At 41.7% G+C, this 25,278-nt stretch overlaps 1 protein-coding gene across 1 annotated transcript in view; it reads left to right on the forward strand.

Annotated features, from left to right (window-relative positions):
- Positions 1-224: 224 nt before the first annotated feature.
- TMEM255B (transmembrane protein 255B) overlaps positions 225-25,278 on the forward strand; it is a gene marked incomplete at its 5' end in the record, with an annotated part of 66,078 nt that continues 41,024 nt past the window's right edge. Inside the window, 3 exons of the mRNA XM_084226939.1 lie at positions 225-282; positions 7,298-7,440; positions 11,946-12,008. Of these exons, the coding sequence (XP_084083065.1) occupies positions 225-282; positions 7,298-7,440; positions 11,946-12,008 (264 nt within the window). The remainder of the gene's footprint in view (positions 283-7,297; positions 7,441-11,945; positions 12,009-25,278) is intronic.

Consider the following 25,278-nt stretch of genomic DNA (forward strand, 5'->3'; position numbering starts at 1 on the left):
CGGCTGCACAAGAAAAGACTTGGTCCGTGCTACTCCCGAGGACGGGCACCGGGAGCCGCGGCGAGCGGGGCCGTGTGGGCTCGGGCGGCCGGGTCCCCCGGCGGCGGGGGCAGCGCCGCTCGCCCCGCCCCGGCCCCGCCGCGCCCCGCGGGGCGGACCCGCCGCGCCCCGGGCAGCGCCGGCCGCGGCGGGGAGCGGAGCGGGGCGAGGCGCCCCGGGAGAGGATGGCGCTGCCGCCCGCCCCCGCCGTGCCGGGCCCGCTGGCCGTGCTGGACCCCACAGGTGAGCGCGGCACCTGCCCCGCCGGCTGCGTGAGCCCCGGGATGCGGCGGGGCAGAGCGGCAGCCGGCGGCGGGGCTGGACGGCCGGGCTGTCCCGGGCTCGGCGCCGCTGCCCCGGCGCTTCAGTCGGCGGCACGGGACGGGACGGGACGGGATGGGATGGGACGGGACGGGGGCTGTGCCCGGGCTGTGCCCCGCGGCTCAGCCCGAGATCTCCGGCGCGGTGCGCTCTGCCGCTCATCCGCTCGCTCGCCGAGGTGTTTAAAAATACCGGCTGTTCTTCAGAGCTTTCAGCTGTGCTGGGCGAATCCCTTTGCTGGAGGTTGAACATTCGGAGGAATAGCCTGGTACGGGACGCGGACAGGAGATTAATGCGGGAGCCATCGTGCCGGCCGGTGGCTGCGCTGGAGCAGGCGGCGGTGCCCGCAGGTGCGGGGCGGGCTGGGCACAGGTGTTGGGTTCGTTCCTGTCCTCCTGGTTCTCCTAATGGTATGGTTTGTGTTTACAGCATACGTCCTGAAATACAAACGCATAGGCAAAAGAAAGGTCAAGTATTTCCTTATTCCAGCGGAATAAGCAAGCGAAAATTGTTAAAGTTTAGAAAATACAGACCTTACTGCTGGCAATTACTCTGTGTAACATTTGAAAGGGTAGGCAGAGACTTTGCTATGCACTTAAGGATCTTAACAGATGAGTGAAAAATGTACCAGATCTTAATTTTTGTCTTAATCTTGGAAGAAAAATTATGTTGGTGTTGAAAATGTGGCCGTGGAAGATGTGCTGTAACTTAAAAACATTTTCAGGTAGTCATGGAAAAAAGAAAAATCTGTATGCTGGCTTTAAACTAGTGATTAGCTGCTCATTAAATTATTTATTGGTGAAACAATTGCTGCCAAAACAATGAGGTCATAGTGATACTGCATGGTATCACTTACTATAACCATACTGCATAGTATATCAGGGCTTGTGGGATGGCTTTTTCATTTTGTTCAGTATGGATATTTTGTAGCAGAATTATAAACTGTTTCCCATGGTCTTGAATATACAATGCACTTGAAGAAGCTTACTCAACAAATTAATAAAAAAGGTAAGAGATGGGCCTGATAAAAGCTGCTGTCTTGTGGCTTGAAATGAATGCTGTTGCATCTGGTTTAATTAGTTCAGCACTCTGGACAAGTCAAGCATTTAATCAGAATAGGGAAAGTAATCACCAACAGCAGGTGTGAGCATCTCTTTTAAGCATCTCTATCCGTCACATTTAATTTTGGGAGGCAATGTAGGATTAATTCAATTTCACTGGCATGAAACAGTTTTTAAAATACACAAAACTGTAGTTGAGAGAGAGATGGCACTGAAGTGAGTGTTGCAGCAATTAAAAATTTATAATCTAGCTCCAAAAATCTAAAAATTTTCTCAATAGCAGCAAAACAGCGGATACATTTGGTCCTAAGATTTGTCTGTGGTGACTTTCCACTTAAATTATCTTTTTCTGTGTGCTTGAAGCCACTCTCTGAAACATGTCACAATTTTTAGTAGTGTCCATTACTAATAAAAATGCACTATTTTTTTCCTGTTTCAAAAGTTTCCCTCTTTTTCTCATGCTAAGATGCTAATAAACATCGGGCTGGGGCATTACTTGAAAGAAGTGTTTGCATTTTGATCACCATAACTAGATCAAAGAAGGAGGTATGGAATTTTGTAGTGCTAATATTCAGCAAATGTGACTATAATCCCAGCTAACTGCTACGTCCTGCAGCGACTTTTTTCCTCACAAAAATTATGCCACACTTTCTAACTTTATGATGTCTGTAGATAGATTTTAAAAGAAGTAATGAAGTTAGCAAAGTATAGTTTCTTTGGTCTAAATGTAGACTTTTTTAGTTTAGTTGCAGATTGTATGGAGGTTTTCCAAGGTGGAGAGATGCCATTTCATTCTATTCTTTCCTTCCCTTGGCCCCTGACACATTCTGTGCCATGGACATGTTTCATCATCAATTAATTCCTTCCCCTCTCAAACTCACTCTTTGCTTTGTTCAAATCTAGACCCTCCTATTCATTATTAGACCCAGCACTTTGCAATCTCACACATACCCTCCCCACAAAACCATTTATTTTTCCATAGTCTTTCTATAACTTTAATTTAATCCCCACCCATTGCAAACAGAGCATTGTGATACAATTTTGTTTTCAGGCAGACCAGGCAGAAGTTTTTTCTGAGTGCAGCAGAGTGTGGTCTTCAGCAGGCACTTTTTCTTTTTGCTCTCTGGAGGGTGATCTCAATTTCCCTCCACACAGGCCTTTCTCTGCCCCAAGGAGGCAGCAGTCTGGTGTCTCCCTGCCTTGTCCTGGTGGCATTTTCTCACCTTCCACTATGGAAGCAGGGCTCAAGCAGATATTTTTCCTGCCAGATGTTTAGTGAGCAAAGCAGAGAGTGTTTCTGTGACTGTTCTTTTATGTGCACAGTCTAGGTCTGCGCCAGACAAAGTACAAGCCCGTCATGTGGAAGTTCTGTTACCTCTCTAATTTATCTGTAGTGCCTATTGCTGCTGTTAATACTGCAAAAATCTCAGTGCCCAAGGCTCAGTCAATACTTCACTGGCCAAAACTGCTGAAGAATATTGCCAATAGATATTGACAACATATTCACACCCGCTATTGACCCCAGCCTCAAGCTAATGCTCATAGGGATAGGAGAAGGTTTCTTCCTACAAGCTTGGTTTTTGGTATGCTAAATATAAGAACTTAAAGTTATAATTAAATTGCATTAAGGTCCAGACTAGGAGCTTAATAATATTCATACCAAATCATTGCTAAAGAAGTTGAAGGTAATAAATGTCAAAATTATTCTGAGAGTTACTTCAGTACTAAAAGATTGGAAAGCGAATAGCCTCCATTAACTGTTTCCTGCACTCCAGGAACATTGGTGTTGGAAGGAAATTCAGGCTACAAATATTGACTGCAATGTTTCCTCTGCTCTTAATTTAACTGCTACTCTTGTGTATGGCCAGCCTTCAGTCCAAGCCTTGCCACAGAGTGTCGGGGAAGAAGGCTGGGCCAGGCACAATGCCTGAGCTGGAGACAGGGCTTCTGAGTCTGGCATGGGGCTTTGGCTGGCAGGTACATGAAAAACAGACCCAAAGAAACTGCATGGCAACTGCTACAAACAGCAGTAAACAAAGGCTTGAAAAATCTTGGGACCCAACATGACTGACATTGCAAAAGGAAGCCTTTTAATTGTGGGAACCCTTTGCAGCAGTAACTTCTGAAGATATTAAGCTGCTTTGCAAATACTACATAGGCCTCCCAGTATGCTGGTGGCTTATATGCATGTAATTATACATACCTTGATAGAGCAAAGATTTTTATTGTTGTGACTAAGGAAAACCAAACAGCCGTGATAAAAACCAATTTAGGCTGATTTCTATCCATCTTCTCTGAGCATGTGGAAGCCTTTGAGAATAAGTCCTTGCATCTGCCAGCCTCTTCTCCAGAAAGGGCCTTTCTGTGCTCCTGCATGTAAGTCATCTCTCCTAAGGGTGGAGTTCATAGCCAATGACATGGTTATTTATCAGAGTTTCCTAGACTATGAAAAGGGGGAGATACAATTGGATATTTGCCTCTATTTTGAGATGCAGGTGGTAAAAGATCAATAAATATGAGGGTTGAAGAGTATTGCATTCATAAATTTCTTCTGGCATGTGTAAATTTCAATGTCAAAATGTAGTTCATACCAAAAAAATGTCCCTACAAATAAGGACATCTTTTTCTATTCTGTCTCACTAAATCCACATCAGATTTATTCCAATTATAAATAAGAGTGTGCTTTTCCTAAGACATTTTCCAGCAGCTCAGGGCAATCAAACTCATACCTTTCATTATTCATAATCAGAACTCAGGAGGGTGGGTTGGACCAATAGTTTATCTCAATCCAATCTTGTCAACCTTTGCCAGAACAGGTGCTACTCTGAGGAAGTTGTGGAGGAGTTGTTGGCTCCTCGGGCTCTTTTCAGTGGTTTCAAGAAGTCTTGGCTGAGGAGCATGTGCCCCACTGGCTTTGGGAAGGTTTGTGTTCCTATGTCCCTTTAGAGTATGTCTACATTGCAGCTGCAGCTTCGTATCAGAGGATAGGAGCACACATACCCAACCACTTTCAGTCTGGCTGTCTTGACTATCATAAAACCATAGAAGAATTCAGGTAGGAAGGTACCTCAGCTGTAATTCCAACCCTGCTCAAAGCTGGGTTAACTATGAACTCAGGCCAGGCTGCTTAGTGCTTTTTCTGCTTGAATCTTGAAAACCTGCAAAGTTGGAGAGGGCACAAGTTATTTGGGCAACCTTTTCCAATATTTGACTGTCCTAATGTTGATTTTTTTTCCTCCTTATACCCAGTCTGAAACACTTTTTTGTATTTCAGTTTGTCTGCTGGTGTTTTTTCCTCCCGCTGTGCACCATTATGAAAAGCCTGAGTCTGTTCTCTTGACAACAGCTCAAAGGAATTGGAAGACTGCAACTAGCCCTGCCAAAAGTCATCTCATCTTCAGTCTGAGCAAGCTCCATTCTCTCAGCCTTTTCTCATACAGAGAAAGCCAGCCCCTGACCTTCTTTGCAGTTCTCTGATGAATTCATTGCAGTTAATTTATGCATTTCCCTATACTGAGGGCCCAAATCTGAGTGCCATATTGTGTCATCTAAAAAGTGCTGAATAGATGGGTGTAGTTGCTCCTCTGTCCACTAGTGATGCTCCTGTTGGTACAGCCCAGGATTCTCTTGCTAGGGCACGCTGCTGGTTCATGATCAGCTCATCATCTACCAATACCCCCAGGTCCTTTCCAGCAGAGCTGCTTTGCAGCCTGGCAGTCCCTTACTTGCATCATTGCAATGCATTGTTCCTTCCTTTGCTCAGAACTTGGCATCATGTCAAAAACCTTGCTAGAATTAAGGCAAAAGACGTCCAATGCTCCTCAAGTCCAGTCTTTTTGCCAAAGCTGGCACTTGGGCTGGTCAGACATGACTTGGCTCTGGTAAATCCATCCTGACTGCTGCCAATCACCTTTTCCTTCTGTGCCCAGAAATGTCTAACACGAAGACTTACTCCACCTTTTTGATCCCAGCATACCAGGAACCAAGGTGAGGTTGGTTGGTTTATAATTCCCTGAATCTTCATTTTGGTCTTTTTAAAAACAGGTGGAGCATTTGCCTTTCTTCAGTTTTGGGGATTCTTTAATCTCCATGACTTTTCAAAGATGATAAGGTTTGGCAAGGGCATCAGATATTATTTACAATCTGGAAGATATATTGAATGAATCTGTAGGAATGACAGCTGATTTGGGGAGCTGCACATCTGAAATCCACTTTTCTCTCTTGGCAATGTGAACTGGCTTCTCTGAAAGAACCATCTTCAACTCCATGCACTTGGTGAAAAACTGGTTGCTAACAAAACTGGTTGCTCTCTGCTTCCATGTGCCCAGTGACCCTTCATGGATTAACAGGGAATTGCCAGAGGAAGATAGCAAAGACACAGGCTGGAGGAGAGGTGTTGGGCAAGTCTTAGGAATTAATTCTTTACCTTTAGCAGGAAAACTTTGTACATGCAGGTGAAAGAGACTTTTGTAAGCTCGATAGATGGTATTTGTCTTTAGGAAAGTTGCTTGTATTTTATACTAAAAGACTGGAATAATTTTGACTGGTTGTTCTACTGGAGAAATGTCAGCAAACACAGCTTGTTATTATAAATTCATTTTTTTACTGATTGAAATTATTTGACTTGGTTTGCAAACATCACTAATCTAGTCTGGCTTTTGAACTATAAACATTTAACTGAGTCATGTGACTTTAAAATGGCCACAAAACTCAAGTGACTCATTGCAAATGGCTTTGGCTTTCATTTTGTCTTTCCTGCATTTCCCCTGCTTTTGCTTCCAGCACTGCTCCCAGAGCATGACCCACACAATCCTGCCTTCCCCTCTTGCCTCCTGCTTCCTGCTGAGGGCTGCTGCCTCCAGGTTCAGTGCAACCTCACAGTCTCTGCCTTCTCCTGAGCCTGGGCAGTCAGGCAGCTTCCTGAGGCCACAGAGGGAGAGAGACTGCTGTGGCCAGGCTGTGCTTTCTCAGGAGCTCCATCCTGCCCAGGTGCAGGGTATGGTACCACGGCATCGCATGGCCCAGTGCTACAGGGTGATCCCCCCAAAAATGGGGACCACAGTTTGATTCACGTGGGTGTCTTTTGTTAGTTAGAGTCATGTATTAATGGACTTGTAGTCTTACATAAGTCTGTGCTATGGGCTGGGGCCCTGGTGTGAGTAAGCTCTGGCTACAGCTCAGATCTGCCACTGGATAACAAGGTTAAGTGCCTTGGAGCAGGCTGGAAGTTGGAGGTGAGCATGCTGGTTTTCACTTTGGGGTATCTGGACCCAAATCCCAGTGAGACTGAAAGGATTTCACTGAGCAGCCTCTGCTAGAAAAGTCTCATGTATCATTACCTGATAAACTCTATTACAGCTTTGCTTCAAGGATAGAGATTTCTTACCCCAGTAAACATGAAGAGCACATTCATTTTCATGATAGCATGCAGACCGCCTGCTAATATTGTTTAAAATATTCATTTTTATGTTCAGGCCAGATAGAGTCGAATTGGCACTTCATACAGGTAAGAATTTAAGGCCTGAAGGATCTCACAAACGTGAACAACCATTAAAAATGTTACTGAAGACAAGGCATAATTATCACTGTTATCATCATAATAATCATATAATTATCATTGTCACTGACTTACAGTTCAGTTTAATAAAAACTCTTCTCATGCCTGTACCCAATGCTTGTGCATTAAGCTATACTCTAGCTAGCTCTGCAGGTTTTAATTCCTTCTGTTGTCTGGCAGCAATTTTCCCTAGTGGGAGAACAACAGATATTACCTACAGAAAAGATTAACAAAAGAAAATCTTTCATAATTTTGTACGTGTTCTGCCATGATTGCAATGAAAAGCTTTTTCTTTTCCCCCTCCCCTCTTCCCCTACAGGACAGTTTGCAAAAAGGAAGAAGACTTCCCTTTGGTTCACAGTCGCGCTGCTGGTGGTGTCTGTTTTCATACTCACCATAGGTCTGGCAGCTACCACACGGACAGAAAATGTTACTGTGGGAGGCTACTACCCAGGCATTGTTGTAAGTAAAAAACCCATTTTAGAATATTAGGTACATCCAAATAAATTATTATCAGCTGTAAATGGGAAGCTCTGATAGATTGAAAAAAAAAAAAAGAAAAAGAAAAAAGACCATTAGTCCTGTGTCATTTCACAGGAGAGAGATGCTGCTTTGTTTTGATGTAGTTCTAGGGTGTTGTAAGGCAGGGGGGTAAAATATTTTTCTGAAGTGCCCCAAAGGGGAGGCTTTTAGGGGGTGGAAAGAATTCAAGACTGCACTGCACTGCTGGGATCAGGGAACTGTGTGAAAACCTGTGCTAGACTCCCGCTGGTCTCCATCAGAGGTGAGTGTCTGTGTGAATGGACAGATTTGAACAACCTCCTAGAAGTTTACTGCTTTGATGGAAGAAGAGCCCCTCCACTCTTGTGAGTGTGTGCCAGGAATTCTGCTGTGTCCATGGCAGGGAAAGCCCTGCAAAAGGACAGGTGGAGGCTAATCCCTAACATCCTTTCTTGCAGGATTGCTTCCAGTCCTCTCATACAAGATCCTGTTTTCAAAATCCTTGGTCTTGTTTCTGCCTTGGGAATAGACTGCTTAAAAGCCTTCCTGCAGTGGGCACAAGGTTCAAACTCTGCCTGCTTTGCCTTGTGGTACCTCTGTGGCTTCTGGGGAGGAGTAACTCTGCCAGCCCCTTGGTGGTTCAACCCCCAGGCCCTTTCTGATCTCAGGAGAAGGGATCAGTTATATCCCAAAGTGTGTAAATGCATGGAGTAAAAACAAACAAACAAAAAAAAACAAACACAAAAAAACCTGGGCTGGGTTTTAAATATGAGGAGTGTGGGCAGCAAACAGAGAAAGGCTGAGTCAACTGAGGGGAGGTAGAGGTGAAGAAAGAAATTCACGTGTTTACAGTTAGATCCTACTTAGGTGTGTGGCTCCACTACTGCCAAAGTATGTTGTAGGGTACCATAATTTCTTGCTCTCTACGGAATGAAATGCCCAGGGAAGAGGGATATGGGTCTTCTAATACTGTGCATACACCATTAATAATTTGTGAGTTAAAACTGTTCCTCCTAAACAATTCCTCTTACATCTTAGTGTTATGTTGAGAGCAGGACTTTCAGAAAGATAATTTTAGGATAATGATCTATAAGGACTGGTGTTTTAAAAATAGAGCAAAAAGCAGTTCCAGGAATAAGACCTTAACAGAATGATTTTTCCTTTCATTAACCTAAAATAGATAGATTATTACTGATGAAGGTCTCTTCTTCCAAAATTTGACATTAAATCTTTTGTAAGACCACATTATCTGCATTCAGTCCTAGAAAGAAGTTTAGCTTTTAAACTGCTGTTTTTCATAATTATAAGCAATAAACCCATGTGTACAAAACAGGTTATTTCAGCATTTATTTTCTTGTAAGAATAATGCAATGTCTACTCACTCATCTGAAAAACATCTCCTGCTAAAATATTTTTTGAAAATCTTGTTTTCATTAATAAAGAGATAAAAAAGCAAGAATTTATTAGAATACCTTGAAAACAAAACCTTTTATTAATCATTTTCCTTTGTAATTGCTAATGTAAATGTCAGCAAGATATTAAATATCACAAGCATTTAGGAAGCATTAAAAGTGCTGTGCAAATCTTACATGGTATCTTGTCAAAAGCCTGGTCAGATGTGTGTGACAGCACTGTTATGTTTCTGCCTCACTGCCAGAAGTGATTGACTCCAGTGCAGCATTGGCAGACAAACTGTCCCAGAATCATAGAATGGTTTGGGATAGCAGGGACTTTAAAGGTTATCTCAACTCCTCTGCCACGGACAGGGACATCTTCCACTGGACCAGGTTCTCAACCCATGCAACCTGGCCTTGTACACTTCCAGGGACAGGGCACTCACAGCTTCTGTGGGCAACCTATTCCAGTCCCTCCACCTTCACAGTACGGAATTTCCTCCTAATATCTAATCTAAACCCACCTTCTTCAGTTTGGAGGCATTACCTATTGTCCTGTGCCTTCATGTTTTCTTGTAAGGCACCTCTAGGAATGGAAGGCAGTAACTGGGTCTCATCAGAGCATTCTTTTCTCCAGGCTGAACAACCCAAACCCTCTCATCCTGCCCTCAGAGGAGAGGTGCTCCAGCCCTCTGATTGTCTTTGTGGCCCTGCTCTATCCTCACTCCTGCATGTCCATGTCCTTGCTGTGCTGGGAGCCCCACTGAAGGCAGCACTCCAGTGGGATCCCAGCAGAGCAGAGGGGCAGAATCCCCTCTCACCATCCCCTCCTTCAGAATGACCGGAACAGCCCTCGAAAGGTGCTTCTCTTCTCTGCTGACAGTAGAGGGAGCTTAGAAAACCAGCAGAGCCCTGATCCCAGACTCTCAGATTCCTAAACCAGGAGAGTCAATTTGTTACTACATATTTAACTGCTGGGCTCAGAGAAAAGCAAGAATATGAGGACAGACAGTGTTAATTTAAATTTAAAATGAGGTCTAGTTCTCATAGACTTCAGTAGTAAAATATTAATTTCACAGCTGGTAGATGAGGTGAAACCTCCACTGACCTTAGTAAGCAATTTTGGTCTTAAAAACTATGCAGAATTAACCCTGCCTTGAAGACTCCTATGAGGATGAGTAACACTATCCACTGGCAGAGATTTACTTGTTTCTAGAAGTATTTACAGAACAAGTCTTTAGGGTTAGATCCATAATACATTTTGGCTCCTGCCAAGTTCCCACTGGCTTCACGAAGAGTTTAGTGCCTGAATTTCCTTGCCTATGTGGTCACTTGTAATTTGTTTTGAAAAAAATCTTTTTTCTACATACATCTTTATAGTGCCAGGTATTACCATACTTATGCATCCAAAGTATTTGAATGTAAAATATTTCTGTGTGAGGTGAGTTAATATGATATTACTCTTTGGAAGGTGTCTGCATTTAGTAGATTAGTGCTTGAGCATCTGTTTGGCCTGTATTTTTGGAATGATCTGCAAAGACAGAGTCGGAACTGCTTCAGCCTCATTTCCTTATAAATATTGTTTGTACTTAAATATTTAATGTCACTTCTCTGTGACTACTTACTGTATTATTGTTTGCTATTTCTATACTCTTTCAACAGGGTCCCCAGCACCATACTGACCTGGACTCCCAGAGCTCCCAAATAGCCTGTTGTCTAAAAAGACAAAAAACTAGCTCATATGACTCTAAAACAATCTCAGTAATGCTGTGGCTTTCATCATGATCTCTGTGATTCTGCTCCTTCTGATTTAATTGTTATTGTTCTGTGTTTGGTCATTCTTTTTGTTCACATGGATATTACTCATTTTGTGTTCCTTGCATCAGCCATAAGCGAGGCTTTATGGATCGTTCCTGTTGGAATGAAAAATGGGGCTTGGAACCAGATGTCATTTTGATGTAGTTATCTTAATTTGCAAAGTTGCTGTCCCCTGAACAGAGTGTCCTTGCTCACCGTTCCAAGTATCTCTACTATTTAGCTGTCAGCATGGGTGCACTTGCCCACTCTTTCAAAGTCTCTGCTTTTAGTCCTTGTGCCTCCCTTTCACATAAATTTCCCAAAGCACTCAAGAGCAAATCTCCTTTCCCTACAGTCGCTTTCCTGAAAGCGAGTGACGGATTCCTCTTGTGATACCGAGCGGGTAAAGTGCTTGCAGGGGATTTGCTTTCTGCTGTGAGCAGCTGTGCGGAACAGCAAGGAATTTATGGGCATTGCTTAAGCCCTTGGCTGGGACATGTAGTCCTTAAAAACTTAATTTGGGCTTGGAGGAGAGGCTCTGAGCTCGGTTCAGAGGCCTCATTACAGAGAGGGGCTGGAACTGGGAATCCAAGGAGTTTCTACTGCTCCAAACCTTCATGGGCCCATCATAAGGAGAGGCTTTTCCTACCATCCCGATGTTGAGGCAACACTGGAACATGAAGGCCATCTTACTTCAGTGTCCCTTCCTCCCCTCTCTCTCCTGTGGCTGTTGGTGATGCAGCTGACTGTACTGGTCCCTTTAGCATTGTAGCAAGGATTTTTTCTGAGTTGTGTGATAGTGTCTAATCATTAAAATCAAACAAGTGTAGTTCTAAGGGTTTAAACTTTGGGGAACACATCAATTTCTTGAGAAAAGCTGTCTGCAATTGCCTAAAGTTTTGCAATTTTCAAAAAGTATGATGTATGGACTAAATGTAAGTGGTTTTTTTTCCTGCTTTACTTAGTTTTTTGCTTTACAGTGTGTAAAACTATACATGACAATGGTAACAGTAGTCCGGTTATAGATGTGTGTCTATACAGACTTCTGTTTACTGCATGACAAATTTTGCACTGAACTATGAAAGAGCTACAGTCCTGGCCATTTCCCATTACATTATATGATTTATGTCCAACAGTAACTTCCACCTTTTCCCTTGACCCAGCCCATTTAGCCCATCTGTGTGGTGCATTAGCTCAGATATCACTGTGTGTGTTGGTATGTTGTCCAGATAAGCTGACCTCATGCATTTCTGTTGGTTTTGTTCTTTGCCTTAGCTTGGCTTTGGATCTTTCCTAGGAATTGTTGGCATCTACCTGGTAGAAAACAGAAGGCAAATAGTAAGTAACATTAATTTTAATGTTTAATTACATTTTAATTTAATTTTTTTTTTGTATCAGACTGTATTAAATATGAAAAGCAGTGATTTCCAGTTGACTTAAAACTGCTTCAGCCTCAAAATGTTAGTCATTTGTTTCAGCACTTCCGAGAAGCTTTAGAGAAGCATGAATGGGCCAGTAAGTTCCTTTGTACGAGGCAAAACAAAAGCAGCTTACTTTGTTTTACTGAATTCACTTTCCTGCTGGTTTAGTGAGTTGTACTGGGGCAGAATCACTTAAATGCCAGAGCTTGGCCAGGACCATGTAACTGGGAAAAGGATGGGAAGAGAGCAAAATAGCAGTTTGAGCAGCAGCAAGCTATGTGAACAGCACCACCCTAGCAGATGATCTCATCCTGTCCAAGAAGTTTGTCAGGAACACTTTCCTGAAACAATTTGTTGTTTTTTCCTTCTATTTGTTAAATAGAAGGAGAAAAAATCCAGAGCTCTTGCTGTTAAGATTGCCTGGCTATGTCAGACAGGATCTGAGATACTGTGTGATTTGTTTGTAGATTTAGCTTGGCTTCCCAAATACTTTGCTTTTATTTATATGAGGAAGTCATAGAAAGTCTTTGGGCCATCTGGGTAAAGGAGGGTGTAAGAAGGAGGGTGTAAGAAGAAAGAAGGAATTTATAGAAATTCTTAGCAATTTCCTTTCTTTCTTTGCAAAAAGTAACAATCTTGGTAGAATAACAGCATGTCCAGGGGGCACTTCACAGTAGACTGGTTATAGCCAAGCATTATGAAATATTATTAATTTCATAATGCAGAGCTTTCCATGCTATAAATCAAGAGTGATGTTAAGCTCAGAGGAGGAACTGATGGATTTAGCTTGCCTTTTACTAATAAGTAACTACTTTACTTACAAATAGACATAATATCACTCCTTCATAGGATCACTCTTTTTTTGCATTACCTGTGTCAGTTGTGTATTTGCAAGAATTCCCTTGCTTTTAACTTCTGTTTCTAGCTGGGTTTCACGAAGAAATAAGACTTATAAAGCTGCGATATTTGTCTCTGTCTTTTTCTGTTCCCTATTCCATTTTTTGAACATGTTGACTAGTTTCAGGCAAATTCAGAAGGGAGGTAGAGACTTCAAAGGTGTGCAATTCCATCAAGTTCATGAAAATTCACAGGTGGGTAGAGGAGAGAATCACAACTTAGTTCCCCCAAAGTGGTGAAGGCTGCAATGTCAGCTCACCACTATTTAAAAGTAGAGAATCCAAACGGGACATGACCTGTGAGAGAAAAAATCTGCAGTAGGTCAGGTGTCATTGATTTTGCTGCTAATGAAACAGCTTAATTAAGAACTAATGCTCCTGATTTCCACATCAGAGACCAGGATGAACAGCAGGTTCCAAGTTGCAGGCTCAGTGCTGGGCAGATGAAAATAGCTTTATCTTCTACAGCATTCATACTATCTTCCTAACAGGCATAGTATTTTAGGATTGTATGATTTTTCACTTTTCTAATCTGCCTCGTGGTTTTCTATGCTTCTTTTTGTCCTTAGCAAAAGTAAAATATCTGAAAAGCCATAAGGTGGGTAAGCAGCAGTTAAAGTATGCATTCCCTGACATGTTGTGTCATTTACACAAGGACTGTGGAGACATAAGTGTCCAGTATGCTTAGGATTAGTGACTGCTTGCATTTCCCAGCATGGAACAAGGAAAACTACTTTCTGCTTATAACATTTACAGATGATTTGGCTGTTGGAAGATTTGGTTTCTGGGGAACAGACTAAGAGAATAACTAGAAAGTCTAATTATGCATCTTGCCTTGAGAACCATCCACAGTGGGTTTTTTAACACTGTCTTTGCTGAGGCTGAACTGATGACTTTAAAAGTTGTGGAAATTAGATTGAAAGGGTTTACAATGGAAGGCAGTAGTTATTCCCTGGGACATAACTGAGTGCATTCAATTGGAAGGGTTTAGGGCAGCTTTAACAAATCTGCAGCTGTTGGTAAGATTGTAAAGATTGTAAGTAAGCACAGAAATGTAGAATAAATGTTATATTCCTGTACCTAAAAACTATATGCATTGCAGCAGGACAAAAGGGAGTGGAAAGGAAAAGAAATTGCTTACTCAGTTCATTCTAACTAGACTACCTTTGAGCAATTACTGCAGTATGATTTGAATTTAACCCAGTGTAGCTCTGACAGTTATCTGGTCCCTTTAATGACTCAGTTCTTCATTTTTTATTTGTTATTTAAATTGAAAATGAACGCAAATTCCATTGCTCTAGGGAAAAAGGTATATTTCAAATTGACCATTCTACTTAAATCTATTTCTCTTTTTGTCTTGAAGTTCTATTTCACTGTGACCTGTCCATTTTAAGTCCAGGTTCTTTCATGGTTGATGAAATGCTAAATGCAAGATAAAATATATAATGATTAGCAGAACCAGTACAGCAAAACCCCAGCACTCAGTAATTGATGAGTGTGGAGTTTGAGAAAGAACAAAAGCAGTTAGGCAGAGTGGACAATGGTTTGTTCTTAAAACATGACATTAATAATGTTGCACTTCTTTGACCTCCTCCTTGGCATCCTAGAGCCCACAGTGGGAGTTCAATGTGCTGACCAAGGTATAACCCTTAATTCAAAGGAGCTGCTGCTTGAAGAAGCAGGCTCTGCCTCATTGACTAGCATGATTTCACTTCAGTTCTTAGCATTTGTGCTTGGCTCTGATATGCAAAGCTTGGCACCAGCAGAACAAAATTTCCCTTTGACTAAAGATTTGCACTGATTTGGGATGTTTCTAACTGGCAAACAGAAGGCATTTCAAGCATAATGTGTCACTTTCCCTTTTTGCCTCTCTTGCACTCTGCAAAGCAGGTTATGGATTGAAGGGCAGGGTATAGCTGGATGTTGTTTCCTTCCAAAGGCACACTTAGTCCAGCCAGATGGCTGAAAAACATGATACTGCCCGAGTCAAATGGATTTGATTGTAAGACATGAAGTGTTCTTGCTTGTTTGCTTGCTTGCCATCTCCTCACATTGCAGTACAACGTATTTCCAGGTAGGAAGTGAGAGGCTGAAATTACGTACAGGAGTGGGGAAGGCTGGGTGTGCAGGGGGCTCCTGGCAATAGTGTTGAGCTGAGAGCAGTGAGTAGTGCTGAGAGAGAGCTGTAAGAGGTTTCTCCTCAGAAAATACATATTTTCTGAGGAGGTGGCACAAGCTTGCACCCAGAAATGAATCACTCCCTAAATGTGCAGTGTCAATGTGACACCATGCATGCAGTTTTAGCTAAGCCAATGCATAAACTGAGCAATGGCTCACAGCTTCCACTCACACTTCTCTCCAGTGCCAGCCTCACCCAGCCATAGTGTTTGCAAGGCTGAAAATGAGCACCCTGAAGCTGTGGTGCCTACAAGAGTGATGGGAAGATTCAAGGGCAGCATCATAGCTGCCAGGGTTTTGAATGTTTGCAGTATCACAGTGCTGCCTGCAAGAGGCTCTGGGAGCTACAATCAGAGCAGCACAGCTGTGGCAGAGAGCGGGCAGGAAGGGCATGGGAGGAGGTACAGGAGAAAAAGGACACAGGGAGGATGGAGAGGGGTCATTGGAGCAGGAGTGACCCCTCATGAGATGGTGAGTAAGTACAAACCTTGGTAATTAGAATGGAAGCAGCTGTGTGCAGCTGCTGTGTGCAGCAGGTCTGACACCCAAAGTCATCCACTGCTGAGGCTTCCTCATGTATTCTTCATGCTAAAACATTTCATTTTCTCACTGACATGTCTAGGATATACTCAGATATAAACCTAGTGCTCAGCCTGGTCCTTGACTTGTTCGGAGAAACGGAGACAAAGCTTCCAACAAAGCAGAATTTGAAAACATGAGGAAGATACAAACGTGGAGCTCTGCATACAGACAGAAAAGGCAAAGCTATTTATTCAGGCTTCTCAAGGGATGCTAAGTTTAGGTCCCTTAATATGCTTGCTTCCCAACCTCTGTCAACAAGAGTTCAATTTCAAATGAAGTGTTGAAAAGACACTAGAGTTGAAGTTGGAGAAACAAAGCAATACTTTTCTCTTCTGTTTTCAGTTGATAGACTTCTCTTACAGTGCAAGCATCCCTGTCCTGCATTGACATTGTGTGAGGTAGGATTTTAATATAATCTCTGATTATTTTCATAACACTGGGCTTTACATCTGTTTCAGAAGAGAGAATTTTTTGAAGCAGGTACATGTGTGAACCAGCCTTCAGAAGAGGCAAACCTCTTTCACTTTTTTCAAAACCAATATATCTTGTAAATTATGCCCATCAGAAAATGCCCACTGGGCATTTTATGTAAAGGTGATGGTTATTAATATATACACCCCCCCAAAAAATACTGCTATATATACACCTAATTAGCTCTGTTCAAACATGTTCTGTTTCATTTGCTGTTTGCAAATCAAACATTCTGAAGAAACTAGCTTTAGTGCAGATTTTGATCAAAGATACTAATTGCTGATTGATTTCATATCACATATTAGGCTAATTAAAGTGGCTTGTTTTAATAAAGAAAGACCCCTGAAATTCTGCAGATCCACTGAGACTATCTTTGATGTTTCTGTGCAAATAAATGGAAGAAGCCTTTACTGTTGCAGGGGAAATGCAGAAAATGTAAAAGTAATCTTTGTAATTACCAAGGTATTATTTCTCTCCTAAACTCAAGTTTCTGACAAAGTTAACAGCACTTCTTTATTTCAGTGCTGATTTTCTGTAAGCTCATATTTCACACAGTTCAGAGAAAAACAATTAATGCTGAGGTAAAAGTGTTAAGAATGGAAGAAATTAGTAATTATCCTTCTCTTGTTTAGCACCTTTGAAACTATTGAAATAGAAAAGACCTACTGATACCTTTTCAGGCATAAATGTGTGCTAGGTTTTGTGGTGTGATCTAACTGCACATTTCAGATACAGACAGGATTTATATAAAGATAATCAGAATTGGTTGACACTGACACTTGAATGAGCTTGAGTGGCTCCTCTTTATGAATCTGCATTTTTTTCAAAATATAACAGCATCTTCTTAGCTGTTAACTTCAAGTAGCTTATTCTTTGAGAATGTCTTCCTGCTCTCATGACTAGCTCTTCAAGACTGTGATGAGGTGCTCTTCAGAGGCATCTTATTCTCTCCTAAGGTTCTGGAAGAGACCTTGAAGGGTGGTTTACACTACATTCTGGAGTTGTAGTTAATTAAAGTGTGGTAAGGAAAATCCTGTGTGTTGTATAATATTGAGGATATTACAGAAGATATCATACTATAATTCTGTCTGATTTTGAGTTGAGAGCAGACCAGCCCAAGTGTAGATGGCACATAAGCATGGTGAAATCTTGGATATTAGCTACCTTATTTTGCAGGAATCAGCTTTGAGGCCCCTTTTAACCCTTTTTGGAAGGGATTTGTAATGTGGTCTATCCATGGTAGGTCTGGGAAATCTGTGTTATTCCCTGTAATGCAGGAAAATATTCCACAAAAACAGGAGTAGAAGTGAGATGAATGCTGGAAATGTTTTGAAGGCTAAATTATTTCATCTGCAGAGGAGGAGGATAGGTGATATATTGGTGGGTTTGAAAGCACCATCCAAAATGAAGACAAGTAAAATTAAAAGAAGAAAGTTCTGTGGGCAAGTAAAATGTAAAGAAGTGGAAAAGTTGTTTCTAATAGTATAATATTATGAGAGACATTTTTCTATTATTAGTGTTATATAGTCCATGAATAAAGACTAAGTAAATTACTTTTGATTTCTTTATGCAGTTCTTTGACCTTGTGGATTTAATGTGAGGATTTCCAATTTATAATAAATGTAAATACCCACTGACACAAAGAGCTCTTTTCTCTTCCCTCCTTTGCCCCTTCCTCTGCCTTGCTGACTCTTTCTGCTCCTCTTCCTTGCCCTGGCTAAAAATACTCTCCACTGGTGAAGTGAGTAAAAAGGTTCACAGCCAAGTGAGCATCAGACATAGCACAGGTTAACTGGTGGGGCTGCATGGGTGAGGGTGGAGAGAAATCTGTGGAAGGAGGGAACAAGCCTTGTCCCTTTTGCCAGGAATAATCTGTTATATCAACTCACTGTGGTGTGAAACCATCATCTAAGTGTTGTCAGTGAGTTAAATGCCTGAAGATAGAGAGCATAAATTTCCCAACAGTGTTGGAGAATTTTGAAGTTCAAAGACTCAAAAATAGATGCTTCACTGTGTGAATTACCAAAGGAAGTGTGGGAGGTGTTTCAGCTCTTCCTTGATCTAGTTCCTTATGGATTGGCATTTCATATTACATGTCTACAGGTGTATGCTTTCAGATTTTACCAGCACAGATGCATCAGCTTGACATGCAAATATTTATTTATATGTAAATATTTTAATATAGAAATTTATTACGTAATTATAACCATATAATACATAACCTGTAATATATGCTCACACGTACATTTATGTATTTACAGCTGACATGTCCTGGCAAATACCTCTAATAATGACAAAGAAGTCTATGCCACTGTGCCACTGACATTATGTCTTTATTGTGCAAAATGCTCTTTACACTCTTCATAGATGTGTGTGCCAGGTTGTTTCAGCTGGCAAAGCTGTAATGGGTAGCACAGTCAGGTCTGTAGCAATCTTTGTGCTCCATCATCAGGGCTGTGTCTGACATAGCTAGAGAGATGCCACCAAGTACCTCCACGTGCAGCCCAGAGCTGTAGTTCTTCCCTCCCACACAGCCCTCTGCTGGTCCATTGGTTGTACCAGTCCCAGGTCTTACCCACCTCAGGTTTCTCACCTCATTGGAAGAAAGAAATGGAATGTTGATTACAAAGGGAGAAATTTTGAAAGCGATTCTTTGGTTCCTATTAGGAGGGCTTCCTTGGCAACCAGAATTACTTTAGTTTGCTTCTGGAAGTTTAAATTCAATAGAAACAGAAAGAAGATGCATACCTGTATGAAAGAAAATGTCTTTCCACCACCAGAGCTTATTTCCAATACTGAAGTCTTTAAAGGCTGTCACCATTCTTTTGAGTCAGAGACTCAAGCCACAAAGTCAGTTTTAGCTCTCTATCTTATTAAATGGCAGCCTTTTGGGATGTGGTTCCTTTCAGATCTTGCTTGGGAACAGCACATGGGATTAAGTGCATAATAGGGCACTTTTTAACTGCCAGTTTGTTTTCTTGTGCTGTTTATGTAATGAAAGTGTTTCTGTCACACAGTTGAAAACAAAAGTAAACCTAATGACCCATGAAATGTGTTTGTGGAACAATAAAGATGTCAATTACTCTTCCTAGCAAGCAGGAGCATGGGATAGAAAATGTCAGTAAGGAATCTAATTTCTGGTGTGTGCATTGTGAAGAAGGTGAGGTGGGATGTGCCCTGTGAAAAGGACAGCCAGTTTCTGAACCTCTTGTAGAAGAATTAGTTCAAAATAAATAGCTGAACATCCCTGAAGGACAGGTACAATCTTCCAGACCCTTCAGGTAGAATTTCACTACAAAAAAACTTGTAATTTATGCATTTCTATAGAGAGAGTGTGTGCATGCAATTACTGTATAGGGAAAGAGGATTTGTCAAAACAGAGACTTTGGTGTAAAAACAGTTCTTGCTCTTCAAACAGTCAGCTCTGACTATCTCAATCTATGTTAATTCCACCATTTTTTACCAGGAAGCATAAACTTTTATGACACATGTATGCTATATCTTTTTGGTTTATTGCTCTCATACCACTCAGAACAGCTGTTCAAGTGATGAAATGACCTTGTTCCAGCTTAAGCAATACAAGAGCATCCATAAAAAGAAATATGTGATGAATTCCTATAATGTCAGCACTGCTGATCAGTGAATCTAAATTTGTTTCACTTTTGTTCCCTTTCCTTTAAGGCTGTGTTTAGCTTTTTTTTCAGAATGAATTTGATGTCCTTAAATGCGTAATAATTTTTAACTGTTCTTATCTAAGGTGCTTTTATTAATGTTTGCAAAGGGGAATTCTTACCAGTTGGAAGTGCCTACTGGACTAAGACTTGATTAAGATGGTTCCCAAACCATTAGCATTTCTGTAGCTGTGAATCCAGAAGAATTTTTTTTCTCTTTTCTGTGTAAGGGTGGCCAGAGAGTGGTGCTATCTGGAAAAGCACACTAGACTGAACTGCCCTGGGAAGCCCCAGTGCTGCCCTACATAACAACAGGAGTCTGAAACAGAGGAAAGGGGGCAGATCACATACCTGATTTAATGGGATGGAAGAAAAGTAGAGCAGCTATTTCAAAAAAATCTCTCTAAAAGGAGTGAAAACACAGGAACAGGGCATATGCACGGCACCTCCTTGAAGTAGGGAGGTTCAGCCAGTAGGGGCGTTGGATCAATTCAAACTTGGGACAAAATACAGCAGTGCTGTTTGAATGAGTTAAGTAAAGCTGAGATGTGCTGCTGCGAGAAGGAAATCAGGAACTGCAGTAATGGTTACCAGGATGATCTGGGATTCCTAGATGTTGTGAAGTCTTAAAAGAGCACTATAGATAATAAAGCTAACCCTGCACCAGAAAAAAAGAAAATTCCTTTTTTTGGTTTCCTTCTGTTTCTTGTCTTAGAAAATGTAAAGCAAGTACAGTTCCGTCTCTTTTTTTTGTTTTGTTTTAATAATATTTACTTCACTGGAGTACAGTGAAGTCTCAGATTCTACCAAAATCCCAGGAGACTTGATAGTGTATCATCAGTGGTGGCATTTTTAAGTGCATCAAGACAAGCATTTTACTCATCAGTGAATGAATTATCTTGAATTTAATATGTGTTCATTAACACATAAATCATATTCATTCTCTGATTGCAATGTAATGGTGACTCCAGTTTCATATTCTTAAGTGCACAGAAACTGCATGATATAGGTTTTTTATTCTGTAGATTGGTCATTCTAGTAAAGATTTGCTTTGCTAAAACAATTTGAAACAATTTCCTAGCTATTCTAAGTCTGGTTTTGTAGCTGATATTAGATTATGAGAGAAGAAAGAATGTATTAATCAGCTAACCTTTCCCAGTAATTTTGTTTCATGTTTTGTAATGGCTATTGATTTAATTCCTACCAATCTTTCATTGCTTGAAGATAAAAATATGGGAAAATTTGTCTTTATTTCATATAATGTTTTTCACAGAAACTGTATCTTAATGTGTTCTTCAAGTTAGAAAAAAAAAGACAAGATGAATTACAGAAAGTGTAGAGCAAATGCCTTGGCAGAAGTTAATGCTCAAGACAACATTTCTAGAGGGTGAAAACAGAGAGACCTAGATCAGGGAACTATTAGAGCTAGCATACTTTATTTGGACAGTACAATGTTAAGGCAAAATGTTTCCATGCTCCTTTTCTAGGGACAGTATTGAACTATGGGCTTTCATGCCCTAAAGGGAAATAGCAAACAAAGCTGGCTGAGTGAGCCCTCCTGCCGTGGGTGAGCCCTCCTGCCGTGGGTGAGCCCTCCTGCCATGGGACCCAGCACAGCCGTCACACAACCCCATGCCTGTGTCAGTGTGCTCAGTTGCTCAATTTTCCCATCTCCATAACAAGCTGCCACCTCAAATGGCACAAGGAAAGTTCCCAGCAATTGAGCAGCCTTTTAATCTGATCAGTAAAGAAGTAGTCCCTGTCCTAAAGATGTCTGTGTGTGCCTTTAGGAGCTGGAGTAAGCAGGCTCAGGACCTGTATTCCCTTTCTCTTCTTACTCAACTGTGCTGCATAAACCTGCTTGTGCTGGGGGAGAGCCAGGACTGCTCAGTCACCCTGTTGCACATTTCCCATCCTTGGATAGTTCTGTAGTCCCTTGCCATTGTGTGTAGCCTAAATGATGAATTATCTACAAAAGCTGAGCAGCAGTACCACTGGAAGAGAAAAAGAGAAAGCAACGTGTCTACTCTTTTACTGATGCCTATGTATGATAAAAATTAACTGTGACTATCTAAGGTATAACAAAAGATGTTGCAAATCCTGCCTTTCACAATTTTGCCCTTCAGGATGTGGGACAAGGAAAAAAAGATAAATTTTCCAAACGAAAATGCCACTTTGATTTTGAAAGTGGATTTTGATCTTGTTTTTTCTCTTTAGCACAATAATTTATACCTCTCATGTGGTTTCTGTATTCTTTTCCCTTTGTTTATCTAATTAATTCAACCTTTTTATGCATGTGAGGTTGCTTAAATGTCTCATGGGACTTTTCCCCTGCCTGTGTTACACCAACTGGCCTGTTCATGTTGCTATTTTTCCTAATTATCCCTGACACGATACTAGGAAACAGCAGACTTCTTCACAGGCAGTAAAACAAAAGTCTCCTTGACCACAAACAACAAAATAACCCCAGTCCTTATGATTTATTCATTACAGCTAAAACCTAGCTTTTACTTTGATAATCCCTAGGACTGTAAATTACATGGAACAATCTATTAGTTGCTGTCAGCACTTCTGCCTCCTTCCCCTCCCTCATGGCTACATGGTGTCACCTTTTCATTTGCACTGAATCTAGTGCTCATCTCTCTCTGCAGTCTTCTGATTTAACTCATTTGAGGGAATAAGTAGTTTCTGCCTGTGGAGTGAATTTCACTGGCTTCCTGTGTGTTTGGGTGGGCACAGGAGCTGGGATGAAGGGATGCAGCCCTTTGGGACAGAAAGCAGGAGAAAGGGCTGGCCAGCAGGGAACCAAATTAAGGATTGGAGAAGAAGATGTCCTTTGAGTTGGCAGTGAGCAAGCAATCACACAGGCTCAAGTCTATGCCCTGAGGTGCTATTAACAACAGAGAGAGGGAAGGAAATCTGAATCAAAGATCTTTGGTTTTGCTGATAATATTGAACAATATGACTGGACTTGCTGAATTCAACAGTGATTATACTGTGAAAAGGCCATAGTTTTCTAACTTGGTCACTTGATCTAAGGATGAGACTTAATCTAAACATAGGACAACACAATCATCGAATCACAGGATGGGTTAGGTTGGGAAGGACCTTAAAGACAAGATCACCTAGTTCCAGCCCCCCTGCCATGGACAGGCATACCTTCTGCTAGGCCAAGTTGCTCCAGCCCCATCGAGCCCGGCTTTGGACAATTCCAGAGATGCGACATCCCCAGGTTTTCTGGGCAACTTATTCCAGTGCCTCACCACCTTCAGAGTAAGGAATTTCTTCCTAATACCTAATCTAAATTTCCCCTTTTTTAGTTTGTAGCCATTCCCCCTTGTCCTCTCACTACATGGCCCATATAAAAAGTTCCTCTCCAGCTTTTTTTGTAGGGCTCCTTTAGGAACTAGAATACATAGTTTGGGCAGTCATTAAAGTCTTTCACCATTAAGAATTCTTGTGATTGTAACCAGTGCACAGCTATGACTGGAGTTGGCATTAATGAATAATGACCATGATGTAATCCCATCTCCTGTGGTGTGACAACCCTCCAGCAGAGCCTCAGTTACAGCCATGCCATTTTTTAAGAACCTGCCTATGGAAAGAATATGTTGTCAGACCATAAACTGTGGAGCATATTACCTGGTGTAGTGAGAAACCTCTTAATTAGCTCAGTTGTGAAAACTGTAGGAGTCTTGCCCATGCTTCATTTTCATCACAGCAGCAAAACATCTGTCCATAGGGCAGGAAAAAGAATTGGCTGTTGTGTGAGAAGCAGCCACACACGAGAGGGCATTCCAAGACAAAATTAATTCACAAATAAAATACTTATATACAGGCCCATTTCACAAGACAGGCAGTGCTTAGTTGACAGCAGCATCTGAAATACAATGCAGTGCAATGAGTTTAATTATCTTAATTTTGCAGGCTATTAATGTATAGACCCGCTGAGGTACCATGGTAACAGATGCAGCTCCTGGCTGAGATTGGTTGTTCCAGCTCCCTGGTTGCACCAGGGTGAAAAACCATTCTCTGTTTTTGATTTGTGATATGAGTTTTTGTAAACTTCTACTCTTACATCCCCGTTGAAAAAGTGCAGCAGATTTATTTAAGCCTACAATTCTGATATTGGGGACATAGGGAAATCAAACCAATAAAAAGGCCCACAGAATTAAACTGTGATTTGGGAAATGTAATGTTAGGGGCAGCCTGCAACAAACTCCCCCATGCATTTCTTTTCCAAATACTCGAACCTGTGTGGGAATATAGAAGGACTTTACAAACCTGTGGCATAACATTTACACACCCTTTTGCAAAGACTTAACTTTCTAGGACAAAAATTATTGAATGACAGTGGTTGTCAATTTACATCAGTCAGGGTAATTCTGATTCCTTCTCTGCCTGGAAAAGAATCCCAGGGAGGCTTGATGAATAGCACAATGCTTGGAGACATTGGAGGCTGTGCAATGCAGAAGTAGACATTTAGCAAGAGGGAAGTGAATCTGTTAGATGTAATGCAACTTGCATCCAGTACCGAGGTGATTTTGAAAACAAAAATCCATGCATTTTTCAGTCTCAGATCTACTTGGTCTAGATCAAGAGAATGAAGCATCTCACACAGCATCTGGTGCTAGAAATGACTGTCATTATCTGAGAAGTTGTGCTCTTTGGTTGAGGATAGGTAGAGGCTAAATTAGAATCATGAGGAAACCATGGATGTGCCAGAATTGAGAGTCTAGCTAGCTCCCAGAAGTATTCCACAGGGCTGTTGGAAACAGCCAGAGGGGTGCCAGCCTGTAGCCAGCATGTGCATATGCTGAGGAGCAGTGTGGTTTTCTGTGGGTCTGCTGGCAAACATTGGCTGCAGGTCTCTGTGTGTCACACAGCAGGGATGTGGCACTATCGGTGTGTCATTCAGCACAGAGTGCGCCTGGGGACCTGAGGTGCTGTATTTGTGTGCAGTTATACATGAGAGTGTGCCTGCAGCTGGGCTGCCCTCATCAAACTCAAAAATCCTCTTGGGTCTGATCTCTGGCCAACTCTTATGGAAATCCTTGTGGGATTAGCTGCCAACTCCCTGGGTCAGGTGCATTTCTGGCAGCTGAACAAGAGTCTGTGACCAGCATCTCTGGCCACTGTGTGTCCCCTGTTGCCTTCACTAATCTCACTTGTGCTGGAGGGTGATAGTGCAGGCAGTGGTGTTGTATGCCTGCTGAAGGATGGGAGGTTGTCCAAGACAGGTGAATTCTGAGAAAAAATGCACATCTTTTCTGAGAGAAGGCAAGAATTTAGTAGTCCAGCCTTTCACTAGTTTTGTGTTTTTGAGTGTTTTCATAGTTCTGTGACACAGCTGAAGATAGATTACAGCTCTTCAGTTAATACTGTGTAC

Source organism: Fringilla coelebs, assembly GCF_963513975.1.
Source record: "Fringilla coelebs genome assembly, chromosome: 2".
NCBI classification, from domain to species: Eukaryota; Metazoa; Chordata; class Aves; order Passeriformes; family Fringillidae; genus Fringilla; species Fringilla coelebs.